Below are 27,706 nucleotides of genomic sequence, written 5' to 3' on the forward strand. Positions count from 1 at the left end.
TGTGATCTAATTTGGACATTTAATTTTTGAATTTGTCTGGTCCCATACGAATTTCAAAATGCATAATCCTCCAGGTCCTCAAAAAAGATCAATTGGTTTGGACAGAGAAGCTTTGTTCCCAAGGATGGGATCCAATATGCAGTACAAGATTAGGCCATGGTAAGGAAAGCTTCACTATATGTTTCCCTTTTAAGATAATCATTTTACTGACCATTTTCTTTCATTTTTTTCAGGATTCCATCTGCTATGCGATGGGGTGCTGCAGTTGGTATTTTTGCCACCTTCGTCTGTGAATGGAAGTGGGTTTACCAACACGTCCCAGTCTTGAATTATCCATGGAGGCATGAATTAAAAAATGGTATAATCTTTTTCATCTTTTCAGCTTTATCTTTCATTTTACTAATAATCCTATTTTTTCTCTACTTTTTTCCTTTACAGTTGAAACCAAGTAGGATGTCTATATTTGAACCAGTTTAGTGTAACTAAGATGTTAGATTTTAACCAGTCACCAATAAAATTAAATATTTGGATTTAAAGCTTATCTGCATCAGCTTATTCTCCTTTATTTTGATGGGTTCATTACTTTAATGTGCTTTCTTCATTATAAATGGTATTCTTTTTAATTCATCGCTGTTGTCGTGTAGTACAGCTGTACCATGTTCCGGTCAAACTTGCTCTATAGTCACAATAGGCACAATCAACTTGCAATGGATTTGTAAGACCTTCACTGTTCACTTGTGAACAATTCAGTATCGAGTCAGCCTGATGAACACGAATTTGATTAGAGAAACCGAAGCTAAAAGGTAGACAATTAAATGGAACTACTATTCCTCTTCTATCTTGCTTGGCAAGTATAAATCAATTAAGTTTCAGAAACGTTTAATGAGAATAAATGTAGTTTGTTTAAGTTATGCGTACACAATTGTGCTGAGGCATAATGCATGTTTAGTTTTGATGGTTTTATTGTAATCCAAGTGATGACCGATATTCTTACCAGTCAACATTCCAAACCTCATTTCATTTGATCATGCGGCAACTCTTGATGACCAGCATTCGCGTTTTCCTTTTATTACACGTTTACTTAATTTAATTTAAAAATTAACATTTAAAAATTCATAAATTTTATACAATTAAAAAGCGAAAGATTGTTTCACGTAAAACACCTGAATTGAAAGTTAATATTTATAGTATGTATAGTGTTATTGATTTTTCAGTGATTTCTCTAACTCAGAATCTCTGTAAAATATGTCTGCCAACAGCTGTTCAGACATAATCAGATAAAAATATATGTAAGAATGCGTACATGTTCATTTTAAATATATGTTTAATATTGGTTTATATGACGACCGGGACGGTAATAGTCATAAATTCAGTACAATTGAAATTTAATTTGCTTGAGTCGGATCATTTCGTGAAATTTTATGAAAAAAAAGCGAGGGAAGAAGATGGTGAAAAAGAGAGTGGTTACAATAATGAATGAGAAAAGAAGATTGGTCTGATGTATTTGATGAAATAAGTCCAGCGTTAAACCATTCGTTTAAAAGGTAAGACAAATGGAGGTAAAAATCAATTTATCACTGATGTTTTTTAAGAGGCAGAAAGAAATTAGAAGGGGAAAGAAAAGTGAAGAGAAGAAGAAAGGAAAAGAAGAGTGTGATGTCGCTTTTTTTCTAGCAGATCGTTGAAATCGCATAAATTTTTGCAAATTTTGTTGTTGCATCAACAGTAAAGATGGAGAAGTAGGTAAAGAAGCAAAACAAAGAGAAACAGGAAAAAAGAGAGCGAGAGGGAGAGAGGTAGTGGTAGTATTATGTTGTAGAGGGTGAGTGTTGATGTAAGTTTTGTTTATGATGCTTTATAAGTTGTATTGAAACGATGAATGTATGAAGATGTGTTAGATGAATTCAACAAAAATGAGGTGTCACTTGGCTTTAGATGATAATTTTGTGTTCGTTGAAAATTTGTTAACTGTGCACAAATATATATATTTATATATCTATATAAATATATATATATATATAGGCATGTATTTATATATGTATAAGTATATGTATATATATTTATATATAAAGTTGTTTTTAGTAGTCCTGTTCTTTGCCACTGCTTCACAGTTTGCAGATAGGAAAGAAGCAAAAAAAGAGATGTAATTTCTCAGCAGTCATTTTTTCGGAATATTTGAACGATCACCTCTACAGTTGGGGCAATACCATTTACCTTTGGGTTTGGTTGTTAATGCAACACAAGCGAAATGGAACCACTCTATTGGACAATGAGTATTATCACAACAGATCATTTCGCCATAAGAAACTTGCTCACAAGAACAGTATGTTGGTTCATCGGGATCAATTGGTGTATCTTCATAAAGTGTTGGTGGGCTGTTATTCAGCACTTCTTTCGAAGATTTGTTTCTCTTGATATCTTTACTGTTTCCCTTGACACCACCTCTCTTGACTCCTCTCTTTTGGCTAGCAGTAATTTCACCATTAGAGATCTCTTGTTTGCTGGATAAATTACGTCTAGATGAGGAACGTTTGCTAGATAATGAGTTAGATGTACAATTATTCACTGTGGCAGTCAGGCTTGTTCCATTACTGTTTACATTACTTTCTTTTGTTGATGTTATTTCTCCTTTACCGCCTCCACCGGAATCCACATTATTGGAAACTCCATTAGAGTCTGTAATATGATTTGTTGCATCGCTACTGGCTCCAATTAGGGAAGATATCCCTTTAGATGAATTATTATTTAAATTATTGGCTAGATTACCTATCGTTACACTACGGTGATCATAATCTAATTGGCGAGCTTTACAGTCTAGTTGATCCAAAATACTTTGTACAATGAACAGTTTTTCATCGGAAATCTCTTGAATTTCAATAAGACATTTTTGAAGTCCAAATACAGCTCTTAAGCCTTTCTTTGGGTCTAATAATTTATCATTTTTATCACTTCCATTGCCACTATTTTTGTCACTAATAGATCCACTTTCATAAAGGTTATAATTTCCACTGGATTTGGTGATTAAAGGTGTTGTAGATGTGTTTGTACTTGACTTTGCTTCTGTTGATGTATTACCGCCACCGTTCACTTGTTCACCGTTTGATAGATACATCTGGCTGTTGGCTAGTGATTCCCATGTCCTCTCCAATTTATCAAGTAGTTGGTAATATCTATTATTATATTCATGTAAACGACTAACATGGCGAGCTATTTCATTTGGTATATTTTCAACCAAATCAATGTAGTCCTCAATATATTGGGCTATATTGGTAATGGAGCCAGATTCACTAGATCCAATGTAACTGGAGGACGAGCCCCACATGATTGTTTGTCTATCGTTAATCAACAGGTTGAAGCACTCACAGGAAAGAATCAACAAAAATAAGGAATTAAAAAGGTTAAATTTTAAATTTAAAACCTAACAATAACCATAAATGTAGAATGGAAGAGCCAAAAAAATATCAACTCAGAAGAGATCTTTGAAAAACACTGCCATCTGTCTACCAATTTACAAATTAGATACACCCAGTTTGCAGTTTGCGCTTGTTCGAACATCAACAAACATTGATAAACTTTAATAAACATTGTTTCAAAATCATCAGCTGTGTATTGGTTTTAAGTTAAACACTTTAAAATGGTTGTAAAGTGACAATAAGATATAAGTAATATCTTTATTAAATTTATATTTGTGTTTAAATGGATATTCCATTTTCTAACGACGGTGAAAGTGCTGTTGAAAGGAAAGACCGTCTTATTAAAAGATGCAAACCGTGTTTTATTTTAATTACTCGTTCGAGTTATATCGATGGAATGGTGGAGGAAGGCATGGATGATGAGTCGACTGCAGATACATCAATGAGTGAAGTGGAAATGACGATTTCGGAACCACTAATTTCTGAGAATCAAATAGTTTTTGAGGTTGGATCTATGAAAAATTCAACTTCTCCACAGCAAATCATGGAGGAGCCGACTTTTGAACTGCCGATTTCTGAACATGAAATCACGGAAGAAGCAATTTTAGAAGCCCAAACTTATGACCAGGAAAACCTTCCGCAGCTAGTTCCTCAGCAACCAATCTCACAGCCACAATTTCAGCCGCATGAAATAGTTTCCGAGGTTGGATCTATGAAGAATCCTTACGCAATAACCAAAACTTCAAAAATTTGTAAAAAAAATCTCACGGAGCAGCCTGGCAATATTCATAAGTCCGTAAGGAATCAAGAAGTTGGATTGGTGAAGAATCCTTTCGCCTCTTACCGCCATCCATCTGTGTCCATAGATGAAATAACATTGCTCTATTTTCAAGCAATAAGCGGAGTTTTTTTTATAAATAACGAAAAGGAAGATGATGATGTTGATATTTATATCAATGGACTTATTGAGCCTTCAACATTTTCCGAAAATGAATTTCTGTCGCTTTTAGACAGTTTAGACTCGGGTTTGCCTGATGCAAGTAAAAACGTTTAAAAAATGGACAAATTTTACAATAATTAATATTTCTATTTTAAGCAATTATCAATAAATTTTGTTGTTTCATATGTTCAACACACTCTTCATCAATTAATCCATAGATCAAAGAGTGATCTGAGTCGTAAAAATCTATTCGGAATAAAATTTCTTGACCGAGGGTCAATTCTCTTGAAATTGAGGGATGGACTTTTCCAGGCGCCAATGCCGTAATTATGCAATCCAAAACTATTGCATTCATTACTTTGCTTTTAGTGAACCTAGAATATAAAACAAAAAGAAATGAATTAGAAAATTTTCAATTTCCATCAATCAGAATGGAGGAGACCGGCTTTTTTCCACCACTTATTCAAACAATTTTTTCATAAGATTGCCCACCACTCAAATTCACCAAATTTTTGACCTTTTGGGATATGATGGCGATTAATAGTGGATGTGTTCGATGGTGTAAAAGTGGTCAACCATTTGGTGGACAATTCTATAAAAGCGATGGAAAAAAGCCCATTTTAAAGTGGTGGATTCGGTAGTCCCGAATGGAGCAAGAATCAGCAGGACAAATTTACTTACATTTGTATTGTATGTATTTATTTTTCCACGAATCATGGCTCCTATTCGTGGACTGAATGTATAAAAACGCGCGGAAATATCCCAATAAATAGATCCATCATCTTCTTTAATTAGTCCATAATCGGATAAAAATTGTAAATGGCCATGATGGAGGAGAATACCTTGTAAACTGCGAAAATTAAAGAGCAAAAAAATTAGGTAAATATGAGCAGAAAAATTATCATTACATGTACTTACTCTATGCTATATTTATGAGTCCAATCATGCAATATTTTCAAAACTTCGGAGGCAATCCTGTCCACGGTGGCAATGGAATTGAAAAATTTCTTTTTTCCGCTTTAATTAACGAATACTTGTCTTGAACAAGCTCTTCAAGTTTTTCAATAGTTAAATAGTTAAGAGAATGCATAGTGATGGTAATTAGGTGAAGAAATTTGGTTTGAGGGATTTTTAATGAGGAGAGATTACAACAGGTTACTTTGTTTACCAATCGTAATCGTTAGCAGCAAGTAATCGTAAAGTAGCATCGATAGCCATCGATATTTTTTATCGAAATTTAACATTGGTTTCAATGGAAGAGCTGAAGCATCGATAATTATTATCGATAACGATAATATTGCAAATCAAAACAAAGAATGTGTTTGCTATTCTTAAATTTGTTTAAACTTGTTTAATGTTTGTTTAGTTTTAAATCTGTGGTTTGTTCGATGGAGCTATTGAAAGATAAGCTTCGTTGTTTTTGTTCAGAAAATGTATGTTCGGATTACCATGTTAATAACACATGTTTAGTTGACGCTAGTGGTTATTGTTTTACATCTTTAAACAAAGATGAAATATTTCATGGATGTTTTCCGCCTGAAGAATCAGGTTTAATGCAGGTAAGAGAAAGATTGCTAATATTTCTTACTGAATTTTAATTTTATTCTTTATTTTCTAGTGTAAAGGACATATTTTGAGCCAACGACCATCAACACTGTGTTGTAATGACAAAGATTTTTGTAATTTACATCTTGAACCAAACTCTACAACGTTTAAAGAAGATGCAGAAGCAAACAATTATTATTATTCATATTACCTGATATTTTTGTGTGTCATATTTTTTGTGATCTTCATCATAGTTTTATACGTTTCAAAAAGATTCTCTAAATCAATTTCAAGAAATGGACAAAAGTATAAAACAAAACTTAAGCTAATTAATTCATTAAAGTCATTTGAATTCAGTTCATCTTACTGTGATGAAGCTACTACTGGAGAAGCTTTAAGTATTTTTCGAGTTAGCAGATTGGCTGATCATATCGAATTTAAATCAAAACTTGATTCAGGATCTTTTTCAAGAACATGGCTTGTCAGTTGGCGAGATCAACCATTTGCTTGTCGAGTTTATAATAAAATGGAAGAAAGTTTATGGAAACATGAAACTCTTATTCAAAAGCCACTTAAAAATCCAGATGTTGTTGGATTAATTGCCAAAGATATTGGAGAAGATGCCGTTACAGGCAGTTCCAGATTTCTTCTGTTAACCGATTTTTTCCAACATGGAAGTCTTTATCATTTTTTAAAATTTAAAGAAATTAATACTGATTTGATGGTTTCACTTATGCATTCTATTGCAAACGGAATGAGTTATCTACATAATGAAATATTAGGAAATCCACCAAAGCCATCAATTGTCCATTACAATATAAAAAGTCGTAATATATTCGTTTCACCTTGTGGTACACGTTGTTTAATCGGAGACTTTTCATATGCTTGTGCCTACCTTAATGATTGTATGATAACACAACCGCCAACTTTTGCCAATCCTAATCCTGAAAGTTTACGATATCGAGCACCAGAATCTCTGATATCATGTGATTATCAAAATAATGAAAAATCTGGTAAAGCCTGCGATATTTATTCATTATCACTTGTCTTTTGGGAAATTGTATCAAGGTGTAGACCCTCTGAAGCCGATTATTCTTTTGTTGTGCCAGTTCATAGACTTCCATATGACGAAGAACTTCTTGGACAAACTCCAAGTCATCAAAAAATATATGAAATCATTTATTTGAAAAGAAAACGACCAAAGTTAAATTATTTTTCTAAATCACCGATTATATCCAAAGTGAATAACATTATAAAAGATTCATGGCATCATCAGGCAACATCAAGACTGACAATTCTACGAATACTTAAAAATTTGGAGAATTTACAGTTTGTTGATGATCCTGTTAAAAACAAGAATAAAGATTTAATTGTTTAAATTATCACAACAGATCATTTCGCCATAAGAAACTTGCTCACAAGAACAGTATGTTGGTTCATCGGGATCAATTGGTGTATCTTCATAAAGTGTTGGTGGGCTGTTATTCAGCACTTCTTTCGAAGATTTGTTTCTCTTGATATCTTTACTGTTTCCCTTGACACCACCTCTCTTGACTCCTCTCTTTTGGCTAGCAGTAATTTCACCATTAGAGATCTCTTGTTTGCTGGATAAATTACGTCTAGATGAGGAACGTTTGCTAGATAATGAGTTAGATGTACAATTATTCACTGTGGCAGTCAGGCTTGTTCCATTACTGTTTACATTACTTTCTTTTGTTGATGTTATTTCTCCTTTACCGCCTCCACCGGAATCCACATTATTGGAAACTCCATTAGAGTCTGTAATATGATTTGTTGCATCGCTACTGGCTCCAATTAAGGAAGATATCCCTTTAGATGAATTATTATTTAAATTATTGGCTAGATTACCTATCGTTACACTACGGTGATCATAATCTAATTGGCGAGCTTTACAGTCTAGTTGATCCAAAATACTTTGTACAATGAACAGTTTTTCATCGGAAATCTCTTGAATTTCAATAAGACATTTTTGAAGTCCAAATACAACTCGCAAGCCTTTCTTTGGGTCTAATAATTTCCAATTTTCTCCAATTTATCAAGTAGTTGGTAATATCAGTTATTATATTCATGTAAACGACTAACATGGCGAGCTATTTCATTTGGTATATTTTCAACCAAATCAATGTAGTCCTCAATATATTGGGCTATATTGGTAATGGAGCCAGATTCACTAGATCCAATGTAACTGGAGGACGAGCCCCACATGATTGTTTGTCTATCGTAACCAAGAGGTTGAATCACTCACAGGAAAGAATCAACAAAAATAAGGAATCAAAAAGGTTAAATTTCAAATTTAAAACCTAACAATAACCATAAATGTAGCATCTAAGACCCTAAAAAATATTAGTTTTCATTGAGGATTGAGGTAGCTTAAAAGCTGTGTATGAAAAATATATTGGGTTGGTTTTACCCAATTACATGCAATTTAAGTTCTTGCACAATTGAGATTCATGGCAGTTTGTTGAAATGGTTGGATCGGGAGGGAGATTTGGAACATCGGGAATTTGGGAATTCATATGAAAATCTATAGCTCTGAAAATATAGCTCAGCAGAGAATCGTAAAATACTGCCATCTGTCTACCAATTTTTAAATTTTTGCGAGAATAAGAATCTGAGTCTCTTTTGTGCGACTCTTTAAAGATTGTAAAATCATCAGCTGTGTATTGGTTTTAAGTTAGACACTTTAAAATGGTTTCAATTTTGTCATCTTAGCGACAATAAGATAGTGATATCTTTATATTAAATTTATATTTATATGTTTAAATGGATAATATATTTTCCGACGACGGTGAGAGTGCTGTTGAAAGGACAGGTCGTCTACTTAAAAGCTGCAAACCATGTTGTGTTTTAATTACTCGTTCGAGTTATATCGATCAAATGTTGGAGGAAGTGATGGATAATGAGTCGACTTTGGAAACGCCAATCAGTGTAGAACAAATCTCTGAGGAGCCAACTCTAGAAACGCCAAATGGCGAACAGGAACTTTTGGAAGTGCCGATTTCGGAAACGCCAATTTCTGAGCAGGCAATTTTGGAAGAACCTATTCTGGAACCGCCAAATTATGACGAGGATACTCTAGAGGAGTCGATTCTAGAAACGCCAATTTCTGAGCAGGCAATTTTGGAAGAACCTATTTTAGAACCGCCAAATTATGACGAGGATACTCTAGAGGAGCCGATTCTAGAAACGCCAACTTCTCCTCAACAAATAATGGAGGAACCAATTTCAATATCAACTTCTCCACAGGAAATCATGGAAGAGCAATTTTTAGAAACTCCAACTTTTCCTCAGCAAATCATGGATGAGCCGACTTTTGAACATGCAATCTTGGAAGATGCAATTTTAGAAGCTCCGATTTCTGAACGTGTAACCTTGGAGGAGTCGATTTTAGAAGCGCAAACTTCTGAGCAGGAAAACTCTCAGCAGCTAGTTCCTCAGCAACCAATCTCACAGCAACAATTCTCCTCACAATTAATCTCCCAGCCCCAAATGTCTCCGCATAAAATAGTTTCCGAGGTTGGATCTATGAAGAATCCTTACGCAATATCCAAAAATTCAGCAATTTGTAAAAAAGATCACTTGGAACAGCCTTTCAGTATTTATAAGTTTGTAAGAAATCAAGAAGTTGGATCGGTGAAAAATCCTTTCGCCTCTTACCGTCATCCATCTGTGTCCATAGATGAGTTAACATTGCTCTACTTTCAAGCAATAAGCGGAGTTTTGTTTACAAATAACGAAAAGGAAGATGATGATGTTGATATTTATATCAATGGACTTATTGAGCAGTCAACATTTTCCGAAAATGAATTTCTGTCGCTTTTAGACAGTTTAGACTCGGGTTTGCCTAATGCATGTAAAAACGTTTAAAAAATGGACAAATTTTACAATACTTAATATTTGTAATTTTATTCGAGCATCAATAAATCTTGTTGTTTCATGAGTTCAACACACTCTTCATCAATTAATCCATAAATCAAAGAATGATCTGAGTCGTAAGACTCTATTCGGAATAAAATTTCTTGACCGAGGGTCAATTCACTTGCAATTGAGGGATGGACTTTTTCAGGCGTAAATGCACTAATAATACAATTAAAAACTATCGCATTCATTACTTGACTCTTAGTGAACCTAGAATATAAAACAAAAAGAAATGAATTAGAAATTTTTCAATTTCCATCAATCAGAATGGAGTAAGAGATGGAGAGAGAGAACAGTAAATTTACTTATTTATTTTGCCACGAATTATGGCTCCTAATTGTGGACTGAATGTATAAAAACGCGCGGAAATATCCCAATAAATAAATGGATCATCGTCTTTAATGCGTCCATAATCAGATAAAAATTGTAGCTGGTCATGATGGAGGAGAATACCTTGTAAACTGCCAAAATTAAAGAGCAATAGAGAAAAACCAAGATAAAAATTAGGTAAATATGAACAGAAAAATTATCATTACATGTACTTACTCTATGCTATATTTATGAGTCCAATCATGAATAATTTTCAAAACTTCAGAGGCAATCCTATCCAAGGAGGACGGTAATAATGGAATTGAAAAATTTCTTTTTTCCACTTTAATCAAAGAATACTTGTCTTGAACAAGCTCTTCAAGTTGTTCAATAGTTAAATAGTAAAGAGAATGCATGGTGATGGTAATTAGATGAAAAATTCTGGTTAATGAACAGAGATAACGAGTATTTGTTTACCAATCGTAATCGTTAGAAGTAATCGTAAAGTAGCATCGATAGCCATCGATATTTTTTATCGAAATTTAACATTGGTTTCAATGGAAGAGCTGAAGCATCGATAATTATTATCGATAACGATAATATTGCAAATCAAAACAAAGAATGTGTTTGCTATTCTTAAATTTGTTTAAACTTGTTTAATGTTTGTTTAGTTTTAAATCTGTGGTTTGTTCGATGGAGCTATTGAAAGATAAGCTTCGTTGTTTTTGTTCAGAAAATGTATGTTCGGATTACCATGTTAATAACACATGTTTAGTTGACGCTAGTGGTTATTGTTTTACATCTTTAAACAAAGATGAAATATTTCATGGATGTTTTCCGCCTGAAGAATCAGGTTTGATGCAGGTAAGATAAAGATTGCTAATATTTCTTACTGAATTTTAATTTTATTCTTTATTTTCTAGTGTAAAGGACATATTTTGAGCCAACGACCATCAACACTGTGTTGTAATGACAAAGATTTTTGTAATTTACATCTTGAACCAAACTCTACAACGTTTACAGAAGATACAGAAGCAAACAATTATTATTATTCATATTACCTGATATTTTTGTGTGTCATATTTTTTGTGATCTTCATCATAGTTTTATACGTTTCAAAAAGATTCTCTAAATCAATTACAAGAAATGGACAAAAGTATAAAACAAAACTTAAACTAATTAATTCATTAAAGTCATTTGAATTCAGTTCATCTTACTGTGATGAAGCTACTACTGGAGAAGCTTTAAGTATTTTTCGAGTTAGCAGATTGGCTGATCATATTGAATTTAAATCAAAACTTGATTCAGGATCTTTTTCAAGAACATGGCTTGTCAGTTGGCGAGATCAACCATTTGCTTGTCGAGTTTATAATAAAATGGAAGAAAGTTTATGGAAACATGAAACTCTAATTCAAAAGCCACTTAAAAATCCAGATGTTGTTGGATTAATTGCCAAAGATATTGGAGAAGATGCCGTTACAGGCAGTTCCAGATTTCTTCTTTTAACCGATTATTTCCAACATGGAAGTCTTTATCATTTTTTAAAATTTAAAGAAATTAATACTGATTTGATGGTTTCACTTATGCATTCTATTGCAAACGGAATGAGTTATCTACATAATGAAATATTAGGAAATCCACCAAAGCCATCAATTGTCCATTACAATATAAAAAGTCGTAATATATTCGTTTCACCTTGTGGTACACGTTGTTTAATCGGAGACTTTTCATATGCTTGTGCCTACCTTAATGATTGTATGATAACACAACCGCCAACTTTTGCCAATCCTAATCCTGAAAGTTTACGATATCGAGCACCAGAATCTCTGATATCATGTGATTATCAAAATAATGAAAAATCTGGTAAAGCCTGCGATATTTATTCATTATCACTTGTCTTTTGGGAAATTGTATCAAGGTGTAGACCCTCTGAAGCCGATTATTCTTTTGTTGTGCCAGTTCATAAACTTCCATATGACGAAGAACTTCTTGGACAAACTCCAAGTCATCAGAAAATGTATGAAATAATTTATTTGAAAAGAAATCGACCAAAGTTAAATTATTTTTCTAAATCACCAATTATATCCAAAGTAAATAACATCATCAAAGATTCATGGCATCATCAGGCAACATCAAGACTGACAATTCTACGAATTCTGAAAAATTTGGAGAGCTTACAGTTTGTTGATGATCCTGTTAAAAACAAGATTAAAGATTTAATTGTGTAATCATTTGGCTTAATCATTTTTTGGCATCAAGCGAATAAATAAGTCTTAACTCGATCATAATGTTGATTGTCATTCGGCGTCATCCAATTGTTTCTCTTCACGTCAATTTCAATTTAAAAATTGATTCCAAACAGCTTCAACATCAACAGTAGCAACTTTGACGATAATAATATATATTTATATACAGTTGATAGATGATTAGGCAAAGAAAGTGCTCAAGCTTCAGTATGGTTATCAGAGTATGGTAATGATGCTCATCAGTGATTTGCTTATGATCAAAAATGGCTTACAAATGATTGACCCAATCAAAGTTAATTTGTTTGATCAAGTTTACTCACCCAAATAATGAGAAAAGCAAAATAAAGAATTGTTATTCAAACCCTAAACTAGGACGTCAAATGATTAACTTTCAATAGCATTTATTTTGATTGTTCAAATTTGTGAGCAGCAACAACATGAACCAAACCAAAGTACCTTTTCAATAGTATTCACTTTTAAACTTCACCATCCAATCAAGTAATCATCAATCTAAAATTCACTCATTTAACTCTTTAAACACTCATCACCATCAACATCTTGTCTTCCAATCTTCTATTGATGGATCAATAATAATAATGATAATGGTAGATGAGAGGGATAAATCAAGTATTGTTGATTTACATGTTGATTGTAATAATAAACTAAACCCAACTTTGGCTCATTCACTGAAACCTTTTACTTTATTTTGTTTTTTTTATAAGGTTATTGATTAAGGCCAATAGAGGTTAATTATTCTGGTTAAATCTTTTATTTTATTTGTCTCTAGCTACAATCACAATTGAGTTAAACTGTTCAATTGTTACTGGCGAGTTGATGGCAATCAATAAAGGTTTATGACTTGAAAACCAACCAGTTTGTACTTGAAACCTTTCTAGTATCACTTTTTAATTAAATTGTGAGGTTGTAGGGCTTATTGCCAAAATGGTGCGATAAAATTTCGATTAACCATTTGTACAATGATTTAGTTGCTGACAGCTAACAGTAGGCTATTAAATGAAGACATTTGGTTGCAATTAAGAAAATTTCCCAAATGGTTGACTGGGAAAAGGCAATGACAAGGTTTGAACATTAATGTTGAACATATTGGTTCCATTTTAAGCTTAATATTGTGATTCCATGTGATGAGTGTTAAGACAACGATGGTGCACTAAATGATAATTGGTAGGAAATGAGCAATTGATGAAAGAAGCATTTGTTGATTAATGACAATTAGAGGGGAAAATGGTTAAAATGAATCAACCAACAAGGTGTAAATTGTTTTTTGCTTATGAAAAAGGAGGACACAATTGACCGGTTGAGATAATTAAGCTGTACAAGTGAAAACCAGAAAAATTTGATGGTAAATAGTGAAAATAATAAGCTAAATAGAGAGAAAAAAATGCCTGTCAATTATGATTATTACAATTATTATTTGGTCCAATTGAAATGAACATTGGATAACAATTGTTGCAATTGAAGTCACTCAACAACAACGACCTGGTCAATCAAGAACGAAGAGTATAGGTGAAGTTGGTGCTGGTGTGGCTTGAGGTAGGCAAAAAGTGAGAGTGAACTAGGGGGCGAGAGATGATGATGATGATGATGATCAAAAAAGAAAAGAAAGTGAGATTGGATAGAGGTGTTGACATCTTTGAAAGTGGAGACTGATAGATTTAGGGACTGATTATCCAAATGAGAGGGTGTTTGGTGGGTGGAGGAGGACCAGATGACCTGATTCTTTGGGTTGGTGGGTCAACGAACTGATACAAGTTAACATTAATTAATAGTATGACGCCAGAATGATGATGGTGATGGTGAAAAGAAGAGAGTGAGAAAGAAAGTAAAAAAGAGGCAGAACTTATTGGGTTTTTATCATCAGGCACTCTTTTTTTAAGTTAATTTTAGCCAAAATAAGTGAGTTTATCGGTTGACTGATCTTGTATTTAAACCCATTCAGATCCTCCTAGACAATACCACACTCATAAAGTTAAAGTAACAGAACAGTTCAACATATCAGTTGAACACGATTCGTCCATCGGATCAAGTTGATTCACTATACTAAATTTTATCATCATTATTCAAAAATTATTTGGTGACTAAAAAGTAGTGATTATCAATCGAATCTATCTGATATCAATATCTAAATAAATCACAAGGATTAAGTATCAAAAAGTAACAAATCTAGATATTATATATTTTTCCCGCTTCACCTCTTTGGGCAACATTTATTGAAATCTGCAAGACCAAACCAAAATCTTTGCCATTATGAATTATCTTTCACTTTGTGTTTTCATTATTTTTTTCTTAACAATTGGTTTCTCTGAATCGGCAAGATTACCGAGATCAACCTCATCACCAGCAACATCATCATCATCAACAACAACAACCTCATCAACAGTTAATAACAAGAAAAATGAAGAGAATCAACCTTCAACATCGTCTGCTTCTTCTTCAGCTGGATCTGCAACCGGTGGACCAACAATCAACTGGGGACGTTGTCCACAATTGGAACCAACTAATGAAGAGAAAATCAAGAAAGCCGCTGTAATCACCAAATGTTTAGAGTCAACTCCAGTTCCTGTCAATATTACTAGAGAAACAGTTGAACTTCACCGTGAACAGGTTGCTGCTTGTGCATTACGAATGGAGGGTTGGTTCAATGGACAAGGTTTATATCGTTTCGATAAAGCCGAGAATGAAATTAAAGCCAAAAAATTAACCCGTGAAGTTGAAGAGAAAGTGCTGAGCTTCCATAGACAGTGTAAGGATGAAGCAGAGGAAAAGTATCCCGTCTCTTCAAATCAATTAATCGCTCAAATTCAATTGTACCAAGCCTGTATGGATTATTTCATCTCAGAAGTTTGCGGTATTGAAGTCCAAATAGCTGGATCAGAGGGATCGTCTGAATAATCTTGCGACACCAGAATACATAAATAGCATCTCCAAGACGATATCAATCATCAGAATGACAATCAACTCCTATTAATATCAACCTTTTTTTATAACCATTAATTTGGTTTGAATGTTAACTTTTTTTGTTTTGTTTATTTTTTAACTCCTGATAAAAGCACAATCATCGGCTTCTTCAAATTGAAAACTGTTGAATCGCAACCATGAGACCAAAGCTACTTTAACTCATCAATCTCAAACGTTTTTTTACAACTTCCTCGGTATTATCACTGTTCATGTTATTTTTATCCTCCAATACATTATTGATGACCAGCAGCATGTTGAAACTACTACTGTCCATTACTGTCCTTAAATAATTATTGAAAAAAACATGCAAAATACCTCGAACAAAACTGTGCTTGGATTTTCCAGCCAAACCTTTATTTACAAAAATTTGTCCCAATCTCAGTGTAATAAGGCAAATTAATAAGAAACTTTTTTTCTATCACTGTTTATTCGCTCATTTTTTTCTTGTATAATAATCATTGTCTTTGTTAATCTCAACATCTACTTGGATTAACGGCCAAAAGGTGATTTGAATCGACCTGATTAAAAATTAATGATTTGTTCAATCGCTCTTTTTGCAAGTTAAAAATAGCAAACCCAGACAGTATGAAAATTGAATGGAAACAATATATTGTTTTACCCAATATCAACGGTCTAACATTATCATTTAGGCCAATAATTGAATCAACTGTAGGCTAATTTGACCACTTTAATGAATATTCTGATCGAGAAAACATTAAAAAAGAAACACAATTGACAATCAATAGTTTAATTGGCCATTAAACATTTACATTAAAACAATATTATGCTTTTCACCCCAATCAGTTAAAGGTTAATTACATTTGAACGCCTCGAGTTTACTTTCTTGGCATTGAAATTAATTTTATTTTGAAATTTAATTGGCTCCAATCAATCGCTAAATTATAATTACTAATCGTGTAATCACCATTAAAGGTACATTAGTTATAATTGTTTACCGTCTTAAAGGTTGAGTTTCATCATGATAAAGCTATAGTTTTACTTTTGATTGAACTGTCAATATAAGTATATTGGGAATGACTTTTTTCACTTTATTTTAATAATCATATTTTTAGCTGATTTAAGTGACAAAACAAATCATTTATTATACTTTAAATTGAGACTTGAAAATCTATAAAAATGATAGCCAAGGTAATAGGTAGGTTGGTAGCCGCAAATAAATAATTGACTAAAATCATTACAACTGTGAAGCGTAAATTTTGTTTTTGAGTGCATTTTTATCCCATTTAATAATTATATCTTTAGCTTTTTTTACCATCAATATCTTTTAAATATACTTATCAGTAATTTAAAACTCATTGAATTCACTTAATTTCATTCTGTAAGCATTTAAATGGAGTGTTCATGTTAATCAAAAAGACTATTGACTTCAATACAATAAACCATTACTTTCATCAGCAACAATTGAAATAATTTTCTGGTTTAACCAACATTTATTGTGGAAATAAAAGTCCAACAAGATTCCCATTTCATCTATCAATTTAAATGATAACATGAAAATTAACCTCAGTCACAATTCAAATGATTGACAACTTAAATCAATGATTGACAATAAAGATTGTCAGTGGATTGGTGATAGGTCATAGATTGGCTAAAGATTAGCTTAGACATTGAAAATTGGTATTCTTGCTACAGATTACGGCTTAATTTGAATAGCTGATTTGTTTTATTATATTTACAGTAATTTTGATAATTTATTGTTCGAGGAAATTGATAATTGCAACCTTCAACTTGTTCAGTTAATTATTGTATTCACATTTAGCCTGAGCTATTTCCTTTCAACAATTCAGATTTAATTTTCTTCCTGATTTCTCAAAATAGTTGACCAATTTCTCAATTTTTGGCTTCCTTCTTAAACAAATAGAGAATCAATTTTAAAGATCAAAACAAACAATTAAGTTCAATGGATAGCAAATGCTGTTGAGGTTAAACTGTTTTTACCTCCATCTTGCATTCACCTTCACTTGGTTATGACTGAACCGTCCCTTCTGCTTGTGTATACATGTATGGCAGCATTTGACGTTGTCAGTCATCTAATCATTTTTAATTTAATTATTATTTATAATTTATACTTTATTTAGTGATAATTTTTTTATAATCATCCATGATGTCCTCAGCTGTATCATTCGAGTATCAAATTCACAAGGAGTCCAATGTAGAGTTAAATCTGTCAGATAATAATGAGTATGCCAATTATGGAGGCGGTGGAAATGACTATTCAAGTTATGGTAACTCCAATATTAAGTAAGAGCTCTAATTAACTCATTTGGTTATTATTCCTTTATTAATTTACTATTATTCCCTTTGTATCTGGATTAGCTAAATTTATCTGTATTGATAGCCTACTAATAAGATCTTCTATTCAAAGTATTAGATATTTCATCTCGTTTCTCTCAAAGACTTTTGACTTGTTAAGAACATTGAATCAATGAATTTTGGTTAACTAACATCGATTTCAGGAGCCTTAATCATAAAATAATCATACCAAAACCCTTATTCCATAATAATATTTTCAAAGGATGGTTTGTTTAGCCTGTCACAGTTTCATAACAATACCGGCTATACCAGCTGATTTTAACACTGAAACAAAATTATGGGTTGGAATTTTAATTAGACTCTGATTTCACCTGATCTATGGCTTTTTAGCCTTATTTATTAATGACTGATTCCGGTTAAAATGCAAATCAGCTGTAGTGGCTATTCGCAAATATTAATCATGAAAGCTAACCTCTTTACTTACCATATGATAGAGTTGCTTAGTAGCTACGCCATTACATAGACTTTTCAAATCTACTTATCAGTGTTATTATGGCTCTATTGGTTTTTTTCAAAGCGACCATCTTTATCTTAGCAAGTAATTTGAAAACAACAATGGATTCCATTGGTTATTATCATTGTTCATTGATTGATAATAACCAGTACCAATATTCACTATCAACTGATTGCTATGCAACAGTCACAAACTTGTTTACATATGTCCTAGTCTTTTTACTATTTTGACTTGGCATTTTATTCATTGATTATTAATTTCACATGCTAATCTGATAGTTTGTCAGCTTGGATCTCAAATTTGTCCAAGTTTCATTTTTTCTGTGGTTATACCATCCAACTCAATAGAAATATTTAATTTCCATCCTTCATTTAGACATTTCCCCCTGCATTCCTTAACTGAGTTAAAATATTTACCTTTACTCAACTTTAAAGTACAAATTACTAATTTCAAAATGAATTATACTATTATGTCAATTTCTTACAGTTATACAAGCAACTTTACTCAGATGGACAGTGCTTCAATCATTCCTGCTTTCCCGTCTAGAAATGAAGACCTAAAGTCAATGCTAGAGAGCAATAAAGATGGGCCCAAAGTGGAGGCGATGAAACGCCTAATTGCTATGATTGCCAAAGGACGAGCTTCATCCGACACTGCTGCTCGTGAACTATTTCCTCATGTTGTAAAAAATGTTGTCACAAAAAATGCTGAGCTCAAAAAGCTGGTCTATCTTTACCTAACTCGATATGCTGAGCAGGAACAGGATTTGGCGCTTCTGTCCATATCAAGCTTCCAAAGATCTCTTAAAGATCCTAATCCCCTGATACGGGCTTCAGCTCTTCGTGTTCTCTCATCTATTCGAGTTCCTATGATTTCTCCCATCATGTTAATCGCAATCAAAGATTGTTCAAATGATATGTCTGCCTACGTTAGGAAAACAGCAGCCCATGCCATCTCCAAATTATTTCATCTAGATCCCGATTTGAAAGATGAAATTATTTCCGTTATTGCCCGCTTACTCCAAGATAAAACTTCTTTGGTTCTTGGCTCAGCTGTTGCCGCTTTCGAGGATATTTGTCCTGATCGTTTCGACTTGATACACTCCAATTATCGTAAATTTGTTTCTCTTATGCCTGACTTTGATGAATGGGGCCAAGTTATTCTGATAAATATGTTAATCCGTTACGGAAGAACTCAATTTTTAAACCCTAATCGTGAAGAAGCAGAGGAAGTTAAAGATTCTGATGATATTTCAGGACTTATTTCTCTTGACCCAGATCATCGACTGTTATTGAGAAATGCAAAACCTTTGCTCCAATCACGGAACTCAGCAGTAGTTATGGCCGTTGTGCAATTATATTTAGCATTGGCGCCTGATTCAGAAGTGAACACTTTAATTGTTAAACCCTTAATTCGTTTACTCCATTCTCACCCGGAAATCCAGATTATAGTCTTGTCAAACATTGTCACTCTCACCGGACCTTGTAAACCAGAAAATGGTACATCTAGATCCATGAAGCCTCTCTTCGAACCATATTTAAAATCATTTTTCATCAAATCTCGTGACTCAACGCAAATTAAAATACTTAAACTTTCCATCTTAACTAATCTATCAAGCTCAAGTAACATACCTTTGATTTTGAGAGAATTTCAAGCTTATATTCACAATTATCAAGCAGATATGGAATTCGTTTCTGCAACAATTCAAGCAATTGGACGATGTGCCTCAAGGATAAAAGAAGTAGCACCAGTTTGTCTGAATGGATTGATTTCTCTTCTTTCAAATCGAAATGAGGCCATAGTTGCTCAAAGTATTATTGTCATTCGTACTCAAATCATACGAAAGGAAAAGGAGAAAGAGAAAGAGAAAGAGGTGGGCAAAGAGTCAACAGAAGAAGTCAAAGAAGAGGATGACGATGAAGATGAATTGGAGAACTCAATTGACTCTATTACTAAAGCTGATTCAATTGTGACTATGATAATCAAACAAGTGATTCGTTTGATTGACAAAATAGAAACTCCTCATGCACGAGCCACCATTTTATGGATATTAGCCGAATTTTGTGATAAAAATGACAAATCATTAGAAGTTTCGCCGGATGTTATGAGAATAATTGCAAAGACTTTTTGTAATGAATCAAACCTAGTGAAATTACAGGCAATGAACTTAGCATCTAAGTTATACCTCATGGTGATTGCCAGTGATTGTGAAGTTTTCAATGAAAAAGAAAAGACTCGAATCAAAGCATTGGTTAATTATGTTTTCAACTTGGCTAAATATGATGTTAATTATGACGTTAGAGATAAAGGACGCTTTTTAAAGGGTTTAATCAATGCATGTGAAACAGAAGAAGGAAAAAAGTTAACAAAAAGGATACTCATGTCACCAAAAGTGTCACTTCAATCAGACCAAACTGAATCATTTGTTGAATATTCTTCTAAATTTAGAATCGGAACACTTTCACATTTTCTCGATAAAAAAGTGAGTGGTTACGAAGAATTACCAGATTTTCCAACTGAACAACCAGATACCAGTGTGAGACATAAACCAGTATCTGAAGAACCTCCTCCACCAGTGCTGTTGAAAAATGAAAATAACTTCTTCACAGATAGCAGCTATTCTGACGAGGACGATGAAGAAGATGATGATGATGACGATGACGAAGATGATGATGATGATGATGATGAAGAAGAAGATGACGATGATGACGACGAGGATGATGATGATGATGATGATGAAGAGGAAGAGGAAAGTGATGACGGAGAGGAGGAGGAAGAAGAAGAAGAAGATGAAGGTGACGACGATGATGATGATGATGAATATAATGAGGCCGATGATGGAGATAAAGCAGGAGTTGAAGATGGTGATAAAGACGCTATTAAAGGCGCTGATAAAGGCAGTGTTAAAGAAAGCGACAATGTTGGTGAAAATATTGGCAACAAACTTGATAAGGATATTTGATTGATCACCAAAGTTTAACAAATTTATAGACCATATTAAAGTCAACTTGCATACAATGTGATGTGGCTAGAACACTCAATATCTTGACTTTGGGTTGAGTGTAAATAAATATTGATAATTAAAATTAATATTGAAACTTTCTATTGAAATTAATTTTGTCAATTTAAATCTGAATAATGAAAGTAAATAATGTCAATATGCTGTGATAACATTGACAAGTAAAAACAAGGTGTAAATTTACGAAGAAAAATAATCAAATTGAATTGAATCAATTGTGATTCAACGAACCATGGTTTCCTTGATTGTTAATAATCACAATAGTAAATTGATCAAACAATCAAAGATGATTGATGATGGGTGAAGAGCAATGTCAGCTTTTAATGTAACTTTTTTTATTGTTAAGGCTGATGGCAGGATTGTTGAATTAAAAAATAGAGTGGCAATCAAAGTAGTCATTTGTTTTCAAATATCAGTTCAAAAACAAGATTTCATTGTGAATTACGCTTTGTGTTTTCGAGTCTTAATTTGGTCGAATCGTCAAATTTGTTAATTACGAAGTAACTTTCTAACCAAATAAGTATTTCAACAATCTGTTAAATAACATGTCAAGTCGATACTTTGTCTGTATCCCATTGGCATTTATTGTACTCTCTTGTATCAGCATTTGGTCAACTGATGGAGTCTCTCAAAGTAAGATTATGATTGTGATTTAAACAGTGAATAAATCAATCTTTCTTTTTTGATTATAAGTTTACAATTACAATGTAACGGTCCAAACAGCTGGATCTCCAAAATTTGATGATCACGATGGCAAATTGAAGATAAAGTTGCTTTACAAAACTGAAACTGCAACCTCTGAGGAAGATTTTGTTTTGACGCCAAAGTAAAGTATTTAATAACATCAAGAGTTAATCAAAAATAAGGATTATCAACTAACCATCTCTTGTTTATCCTTTTAGTGCCGTGAAAATTGAACCCAATCACCATTATGAATCAACAATTGCTTCATTTGGTTCATTGGTAAACATATCTTCAATTTATCTGCGCTGGACTCTGGCTTCACCTTATAACCCAATATACAAGATAAAAAAACCATCAATTTATTTTGATTCACTTAGCTTGACTCAAATCAATTCAGATTCATCAGATTAGTAAGTTAAATTGATTTTTTTTGGAATGAAAATACTCTTAACTAAACCATCTTTTTTTAGCATCACAACAATTAAAAAACGAAGATTCTGTCCACCAGTTTTTCCAGTTGGAATCAAACATTCAGATGGAGCTACCTTTTATCCCTGTATCTAAGCCAATTAATACTTAAAACAATTTGGAAAACAATTTAAAGCACTCTTACTAACAGCGGACCAATTAACTTCACCGTTAACTGACTATCATTGACACTCTAATTACGAAAAACGTTAATTTTATCAATTATTTGGTATTGGATTATACATTTAGGAAGGAAAACTGATCGACATTTTAGTTTTACATCATTGGTTTCATATTTTGTCGGTCGTCATTTGGCAGTCGTTTAAAGATTATTTTTTAACACCCGATGAGGTTGACTTGAGGCTGAGTATTCATAATCTATTTGGCCTAAACCTTGCGGAAAACATTGATCCATTTTAATGTATTGAACAGTTATTTTTACTTCAAGTAAAGTTATCAAACTGATCGCTTTAAAACTAACAAAATAAACTTACACTTGCATATTTGAAAGTAATTGCGTAAAATTGCTGATTTCAACGGACAATAACTATAAGCCTTAATAAAGGGTGATTTACAAGAAATAACGCAACAATTGAGTCGTATCAATAAATTCATGGTCAACTACGGTGAGGAAGTTCAATTTGAATATATTTGAGACTTTTAATGCTACAAAAAAGGAGATTTGTCAGAAATGGCAAAGTTATGAAAGGTATGAGACTAAACTGTAACCGTTAAAAAATCACGAGATGCAATGTGAGTGATTAATCTTTGTACATAATTTTAATAGTTGTCTCATAAAATCGTTATTTATGTTCATCACCTGCAATTAATAACCGCCATTGTACAGTAAATTATTCCCAAATCACTCCAAATGTATTTCACAAAGATGGTGCCACGATCAACAGTGTTTTTATTTGTTTACATTTCTTTTGGTCTGGTACTGACTGAATCAAGAAGAGCTGGATTTAAAAATGTGATTACCAAGTTGTTTGAAGAGCCTTTAAATGATGATAATGAAGGCTTGAAACCTCTGCGATCACAATTGTGTCCAAGAAGATGCAAATTAAAATCAGCTGATGACCCGAACCAATTCGCCACAATTGTTGCCTCTCTTTATGGTCCAAGAGCGGTTCCTTATTCCCTTGACTCCAGTTCTCCATCTAATGTCAATCGAACCTATGATTACATTATTGTTGGTGCAGGCTCAGCTGGGTCAACACTGGCCGCAAGACTAACCGAGGATCGAAATGTTCGTGTGTTGATTATTGAAGCTGGTAGTAAGGAAAGCATCTTTAGCAATGTACCCAGGTTTGCTCTTAAGCTGGTGGGATCTCAAATGGATTGGGCTTATGAATCTGTACCTCAAGCTCGTTCTTCATTCGGCCTTAATGGTCGTAAAATTCCAGCTTATCGTGGTAAAGTGATTGGTGGCACTTCGGGTATAAACTTTATGTTAAATGTGAGAGGAAACAAGCGAGATTATGATCGATGGGAACAATTAGGTGCAACAGGTTGGAATTACTCTTCTGTTTCTCCGTACTTCATCAAAATGGAGGATTCAAGAGACCCACAGGGTGATCCAGGTTATCATGGTACAAGTGGACCTTTGACTATTTCACCGGTTACTGAGCTGTTTCCAGTTGATCGAGCATTTTTAAGAGGATGTCATCAATACGGTCTGGACCTTGGTGATTTCAATGGTGAAAATCAATTGCGATTTAGACATCCAACTTTTACAATAAGAGATGGAAGTCGATGTTCAACCGGTCGTGCCTATTTAGGTCCGACATCGTCTCGTTCCAATCTTGAGGTTATTTTGAATTCTAAAGTTGATAAAGTGTTGTTTGATAAAAATAAACAAGCCATTGGAGTTCAGTTTTACAACAATGACATGACTTACCAAGTATTTGTCCGAAGAGAAGTTATATTGTCAGCTGGAGTTTTCAATACACCTCAAATACTGATGCTTTCTGGTATTGGACCGAGAAAACAATTGAATGGACTTGGCATTCCAGTCATTTATGATTCTCCTGGTGTTGGCGTTGGCTTGCAAGATCATCCATTTACCTTTATAATGTTTACAACTCGTTATGGGACAAGTTATGTTGCTGGACGAGCTGACAATCAAGACGACTTGCAACAGTACCTTTTTGATCGAAGTGGACCATTAACTTCGCCTGGATTAAATGTTGCTGGATTTTGGCGGTCAAAATTTGCCAGAGATTCTAGACCTGATGTTTTGATACATGAATTTGGTTACATCTTACAAAAGCCAGCTTCAGGTAGCTTATTTAAATCAATTTCATGCTTTATTTAGCTTTTATATAAAATTTATTTTGTTTCATTTTTAATAACAGATGGTGCTTTGAATATCAGGCAAGATATTTTATCAGAATACTTGCCACCAGAAAATAGTGATGGAGTGATGTATGCTGTTGCTTTGAATAGACCTCAAAGTCATGGTACGGTTAGACTGGCTTCAGCCGATCCAAGAGATCCACCTTTAATTGATTTCAACCTGTTCTCCAATAGTCGAGATATTGATGTCATGGTTGAAGGTTGTAAATTGATTCTTGGTATTGCCAAAACACCAGCCATGCAGTCTGTTACACCTAAGCGTTTAAACTCAACTCTAGGTGAATGTTCACAGTTCCCATTGGACTCTGATCCATACCTTAGATGTTTGATTCAAACACTTACTTTTACTCTATGGCATTCAACAAGTACAGCTAAAATGGGCTCTGCTAATGATATCATGTCTGTAGTTGATCCCTATCTACGTGTTTATGGTGTCAAAAAGTTGAGGGTTGTTGATGCCTCAGTAATGCCCGAAGTGTCGTCTGGAAATACAAATATACCCGTTATAGTTATCGCTGAGAGAGCAGCTGATATAATTAAAGGACGAGTATTGAGACCATGCAAACTACCTTTTACGGATGAAGAACAAATTTTATCGGATTATGTTTCGATTTGATTCTAAACATGTCATTAGCCACCAATTGAAACAATGGTTGCTATTTTTTACAATTTAAACCCGTTTCTGGTTAAATTGACTAGAAATGCATAAAATTGACTATTATTTAACCCCGAAATAAATTATTGTTTGCTCAAAACTTGCCTTATCATTTATCAGTCATTGGTATAGCAATTTCAGTCAAATCATTCTCAATTCAATAGATTTTTCAAACAATGATTTCACCCTTTTTTTGCAGTCCATCAATTTTAGATGAATCAATAGTCAATCTTTGAATTTGTGTTTGATTTCATAACAAAATCCATAGAAAAATAATCTGCTTATGAATAAATAATCACCTCAGTTTGATTTGTTCATCTTTAGAAGCTCCATTCAAATGAAAAAGTGAACTTTGTTCAAACCCTGAACTTCAAGGATATCAAAATCAAATCCCAAGAAAAAGGAAAATGTAAAAGAAAATAAAAATCATTCTGAAGATCCTATTTCTTTCATCTCTTTCCTTCATTTACCAACATGTGTGTATGCTAACACAATGAATAGTCAAGCATCATATCTTAAATCAGTAAATTTATAGACTTACTTTCCACCGTGGGAAACTGTTGATTGGTTTCAGTTTTCTTTGAGATTCCTCCTGACCGTTGAACCAGAATCTTTTATGTAACACGAGTGGCACACTCAGGAGAAGGTTTGCTTATTGAAAGTGATTTTCCTTCGATTTGTCTGTGTTTGCTTTTCATTTTTATATCAAATTTCATTCTTTTCATTTCATTGCCTTGCAAGGGATCGATCACAACTTTTGACTATTTGATGCTGATCAAAGCCTATACTTCAACTTGAATGCATTAAATGCATGTATCTTGTAGTGAACACAACACAAAGGTCTACCGATTCACATTATTCATTACTGTTATCTTCAAATTTCTTATAAATCTGTCGTGATATTGACTCTGGACTCTGGTTGTTTGTGGTTCATCTAGAAAAGATTGACCAGATTGATTCCCAACAGCAGTCCTTTGATTTTCAATATTTGGATAATATTTTGTTATAATATTTTCAAGTTGCAAGCAAGTGAATTGAATATCTTGTGTAATGTTTTTCAAGTCAAATTACCTTTCAATCTACTTTTATTTGCTCCTGTCAACATTCCTCGTTTTGGAAACTAATGGTTATAAGATTCCGCGTCAGCTATGGAAACGTTATTTATCACCTCCAGCTTCTCAAAACGCATCCAATCCGATATCAAATCAACAAGTTGACACCAATACTCTATGTACAACGAATTATCCAGATCGGTTTTTCCTTTCAAGCTCCTTGAATTCTGATGGATGTCAAGTTATGTGTTCATTTTTTGGCTCCTCGTCTGCCAAATATCGTGATTTCACTGATTCTCCTGAGATTATCATTCATTATTCAAATGACCATGTTCCTTGTGGAAACAATTCATTCTGTTTGAAGGGAAAATGTGTTGATCCAATCAAGTTACCTGGTAGAGCAGAGTTGACAATAATCAGTGGCTATTTCCCGGATCAAGATTTGTTTTCCGAAACTGATGCTTACATAAAAATAGACGCTTATACAACTTACAAAACAAGAGGTTTCAAAAATTTAGGCTCAACTAAAGTAGTCGAGGACAGAAACTACGCGATATTCGATGCAATTTTCACAAGTCCACTTTCATATAAAGATGGCTATTTCGTTCTCAATGTTTATGATCGAGACTCTTCACCTGATGACTTCATTAAAGGTATCACAATCAATTTCAGCGATTGTCCCGAGAGCAAGAATTGTACCACTGCTGGCTCAAAAGATTATATTAATTATTCACTCAAATGGTATCCTGAAAGCTATCCTGAAATACTTGAAAAATTATAAAAACCAGCATTTTGGTCTAACTGTATCCAATCCCTCAAAATTTAGTAACTGATTTAACCAGTTTTTTAATAATATTTGTCTAAAGATAATTGAATTAAACTACTTTTACTTTTACTCAAAGAAGTGATAAAAATCCCATTACCAGTTAGGAACCGTTAAAAATAAGTGATTTAGCCGTTTAAACCAAAGACTATTCAATATTTAAAGGAGTTTGTAACATTAAAACTGATACATTTACCCGATTATTATCTGGATTTGGTTTAGCTGTGAAAGGATGAGAATAATGAATCGAAATTCAATTTGTGATGATTATCTTAATTGTGATCAATTGAACAACTTTATTGCTTATGAACAAAGAGGTGGAATTACAAATGCTATGAAACACATCTTTCTCTGAGCAAGTCTTTAAAAATAATATTTAATGTTCATCAATCCACTGATAGCTAACATAATAGATTCAATTTCATTGTGCTTCATCTGTCTGACAATTAAGTGTTTTCAACCATTGGTTAAACCATTTAAAAGATGTCTCC

General features: G+C 33.3%; 9 protein-coding genes across 9 annotated transcripts in view; 7 read left to right on the forward strand and 2 right to left on the reverse strand.

Annotated features, from left to right (window-relative positions):
- The window catches only part of LOC149094089 (uncharacterized), a 587-nt gene extending 51 nt beyond the window's left edge, over positions 1-536 (forward strand). The window contains exons 1-3 of the mRNA XM_089267736.1: positions 1-159; positions 234-358; positions 439-536. The exon at positions 1-159 is cut by the window's left edge and continues 51 nt beyond it. Coding sequence (XP_089123862.1) covers positions 59-159; positions 234-358; positions 439-452 — 240 coding nt within the window. The 5' untranslated portion in view covers positions 1-58 and the 3' untranslated portion in view covers positions 453-536. The remainder of the gene's footprint in view (positions 160-233; positions 359-438) is intronic.
- A 770-nt stretch (positions 537-1,306) lies between these two features.
- Positions 1,307-3,483, reverse strand: LOC107370874 (uncharacterized). Its single transcript, XM_015938836.3, has one exon. The coding sequence runs from the start codon at positions 3,320-3,322 to the stop codon at positions 2,159-2,161; it is 1,164 nt and encodes a 387-aa protein (XP_015794322.3). The 5' UTR covers positions 3,323-3,483; the 3' UTR covers positions 1,307-2,158.
- Positions 3,484-5,629: 2,146 nt separating this feature from the next.
- LOC107370783 (bone morphogenetic protein receptor type-1B) lies at positions 5,630-7,277 on the forward strand. Its single transcript, XM_025162717.2, has 2 exons — positions 5,630-5,912; positions 5,972-7,277. The coding sequence occupies exons 1-2, from the start codon at positions 5,742-5,744 to the stop codon at positions 7,274-7,276; spliced, it is 1,476 nt and encodes a 491-aa protein (XP_025018485.2). The 5' UTR covers positions 5,630-5,741; the 3' UTR covers position 7,277.
- Positions 7,278-8,552: 1,275 nt separating this feature from the next.
- Positions 8,553-9,865, forward strand: LOC149094090 (uncharacterized). The gene has a single exon (XM_089267732.1). The coding sequence runs from the start codon at positions 8,683-8,685 to the stop codon at positions 9,784-9,786; it is 1,104 nt and encodes a 367-aa protein (XP_089123858.1). The 5' UTR covers positions 8,553-8,682; the 3' UTR covers positions 9,787-9,865.
- On the reverse strand, positions 9,799-10,638 carry LOC107370893 (DNA-directed RNA polymerase I subunit RPA43). The gene is made up of 3 exons (XM_015938857.3): positions 10,384-10,638; positions 10,143-10,298; positions 9,799-10,047 (listed from the first exon to the last, which is right to left on the reverse strand). Exons 1-3 carry the CDS (start codon positions 10,560-10,562, stop codon positions 9,825-9,827), a joined length of 558 nt encoding a protein of 185 aa, XP_015794343.1. The 5' UTR covers positions 10,563-10,638; the 3' UTR covers positions 9,799-9,824.
- A 119-nt stretch (positions 10,639-10,757) lies between these two features.
- LOC107370861 (bone morphogenetic protein receptor type-1B) lies at positions 10,758-12,760 on the forward strand. Its single transcript, XM_015938819.3, has 2 exons — positions 10,758-11,010; positions 11,070-12,760. Exons 1-2 carry the CDS (start codon positions 10,840-10,842, stop codon positions 12,372-12,374), a joined length of 1,476 nt encoding a protein of 491 aa, XP_015794305.2. The 5' UTR covers positions 10,758-10,839; the 3' UTR covers positions 12,375-12,760.
- A 1,615-nt stretch (positions 12,761-14,375) lies between these two features.
- Positions 14,376-15,789, forward strand: LOC107370892 (uncharacterized). The gene has a single exon (XM_015938856.3). The coding sequence runs from the start codon at positions 14,658-14,660 to the stop codon at positions 15,300-15,302; it is 645 nt and encodes a 214-aa protein (XP_015794342.2). The 5' UTR covers positions 14,376-14,657; the 3' UTR covers positions 15,303-15,789.
- A 1,592-nt stretch (positions 15,790-17,381) lies between these two features.
- LOC107370845 (AP-3 complex subunit beta-2) lies at positions 17,382-21,267 on the forward strand. Its single transcript, XM_015938797.3, has 2 exons — positions 17,382-17,630; positions 18,643-21,267. Exons 1-2 carry the CDS (start codon positions 17,491-17,493, stop codon positions 21,116-21,118), a joined length of 2,616 nt encoding a protein of 871 aa, XP_015794283.2. The 5' UTR covers positions 17,382-17,490; the 3' UTR covers positions 21,119-21,267.
- A 315-nt stretch (positions 21,268-21,582) lies between these two features.
- LOC107370897 (uncharacterized) lies at positions 21,583-25,440 on the forward strand. The gene is made up of 5 exons (XM_015938860.3): positions 21,583-21,808; positions 21,869-22,001; positions 22,078-22,269; positions 22,330-24,609; positions 24,685-25,440. The coding sequence occupies exons 4-5, from the start codon at positions 23,199-23,201 to the stop codon at positions 25,299-25,301; spliced, it is 2,028 nt and encodes a 675-aa protein (XP_015794346.2). The 5' UTR covers positions 21,583-21,808; positions 21,869-22,001; positions 22,078-22,269; positions 22,330-23,198; the 3' UTR covers positions 25,302-25,440.
- The last annotated feature ends 2,266 nt before the right edge of the window (positions 25,441-27,706 follow it).

This window comes from Tetranychus urticae, chromosome 2 (genome assembly GCF_039701765.1).
Source record: "Tetranychus urticae isolate SD_2017Ah chromosome 2, NJAU_TeUrti_SD_1.0, whole genome shotgun sequence".
In the NCBI taxonomy this organism is placed as follows: domain Eukaryota; kingdom Metazoa; phylum Arthropoda; class Arachnida; order Trombidiformes; family Tetranychidae; genus Tetranychus; species Tetranychus urticae.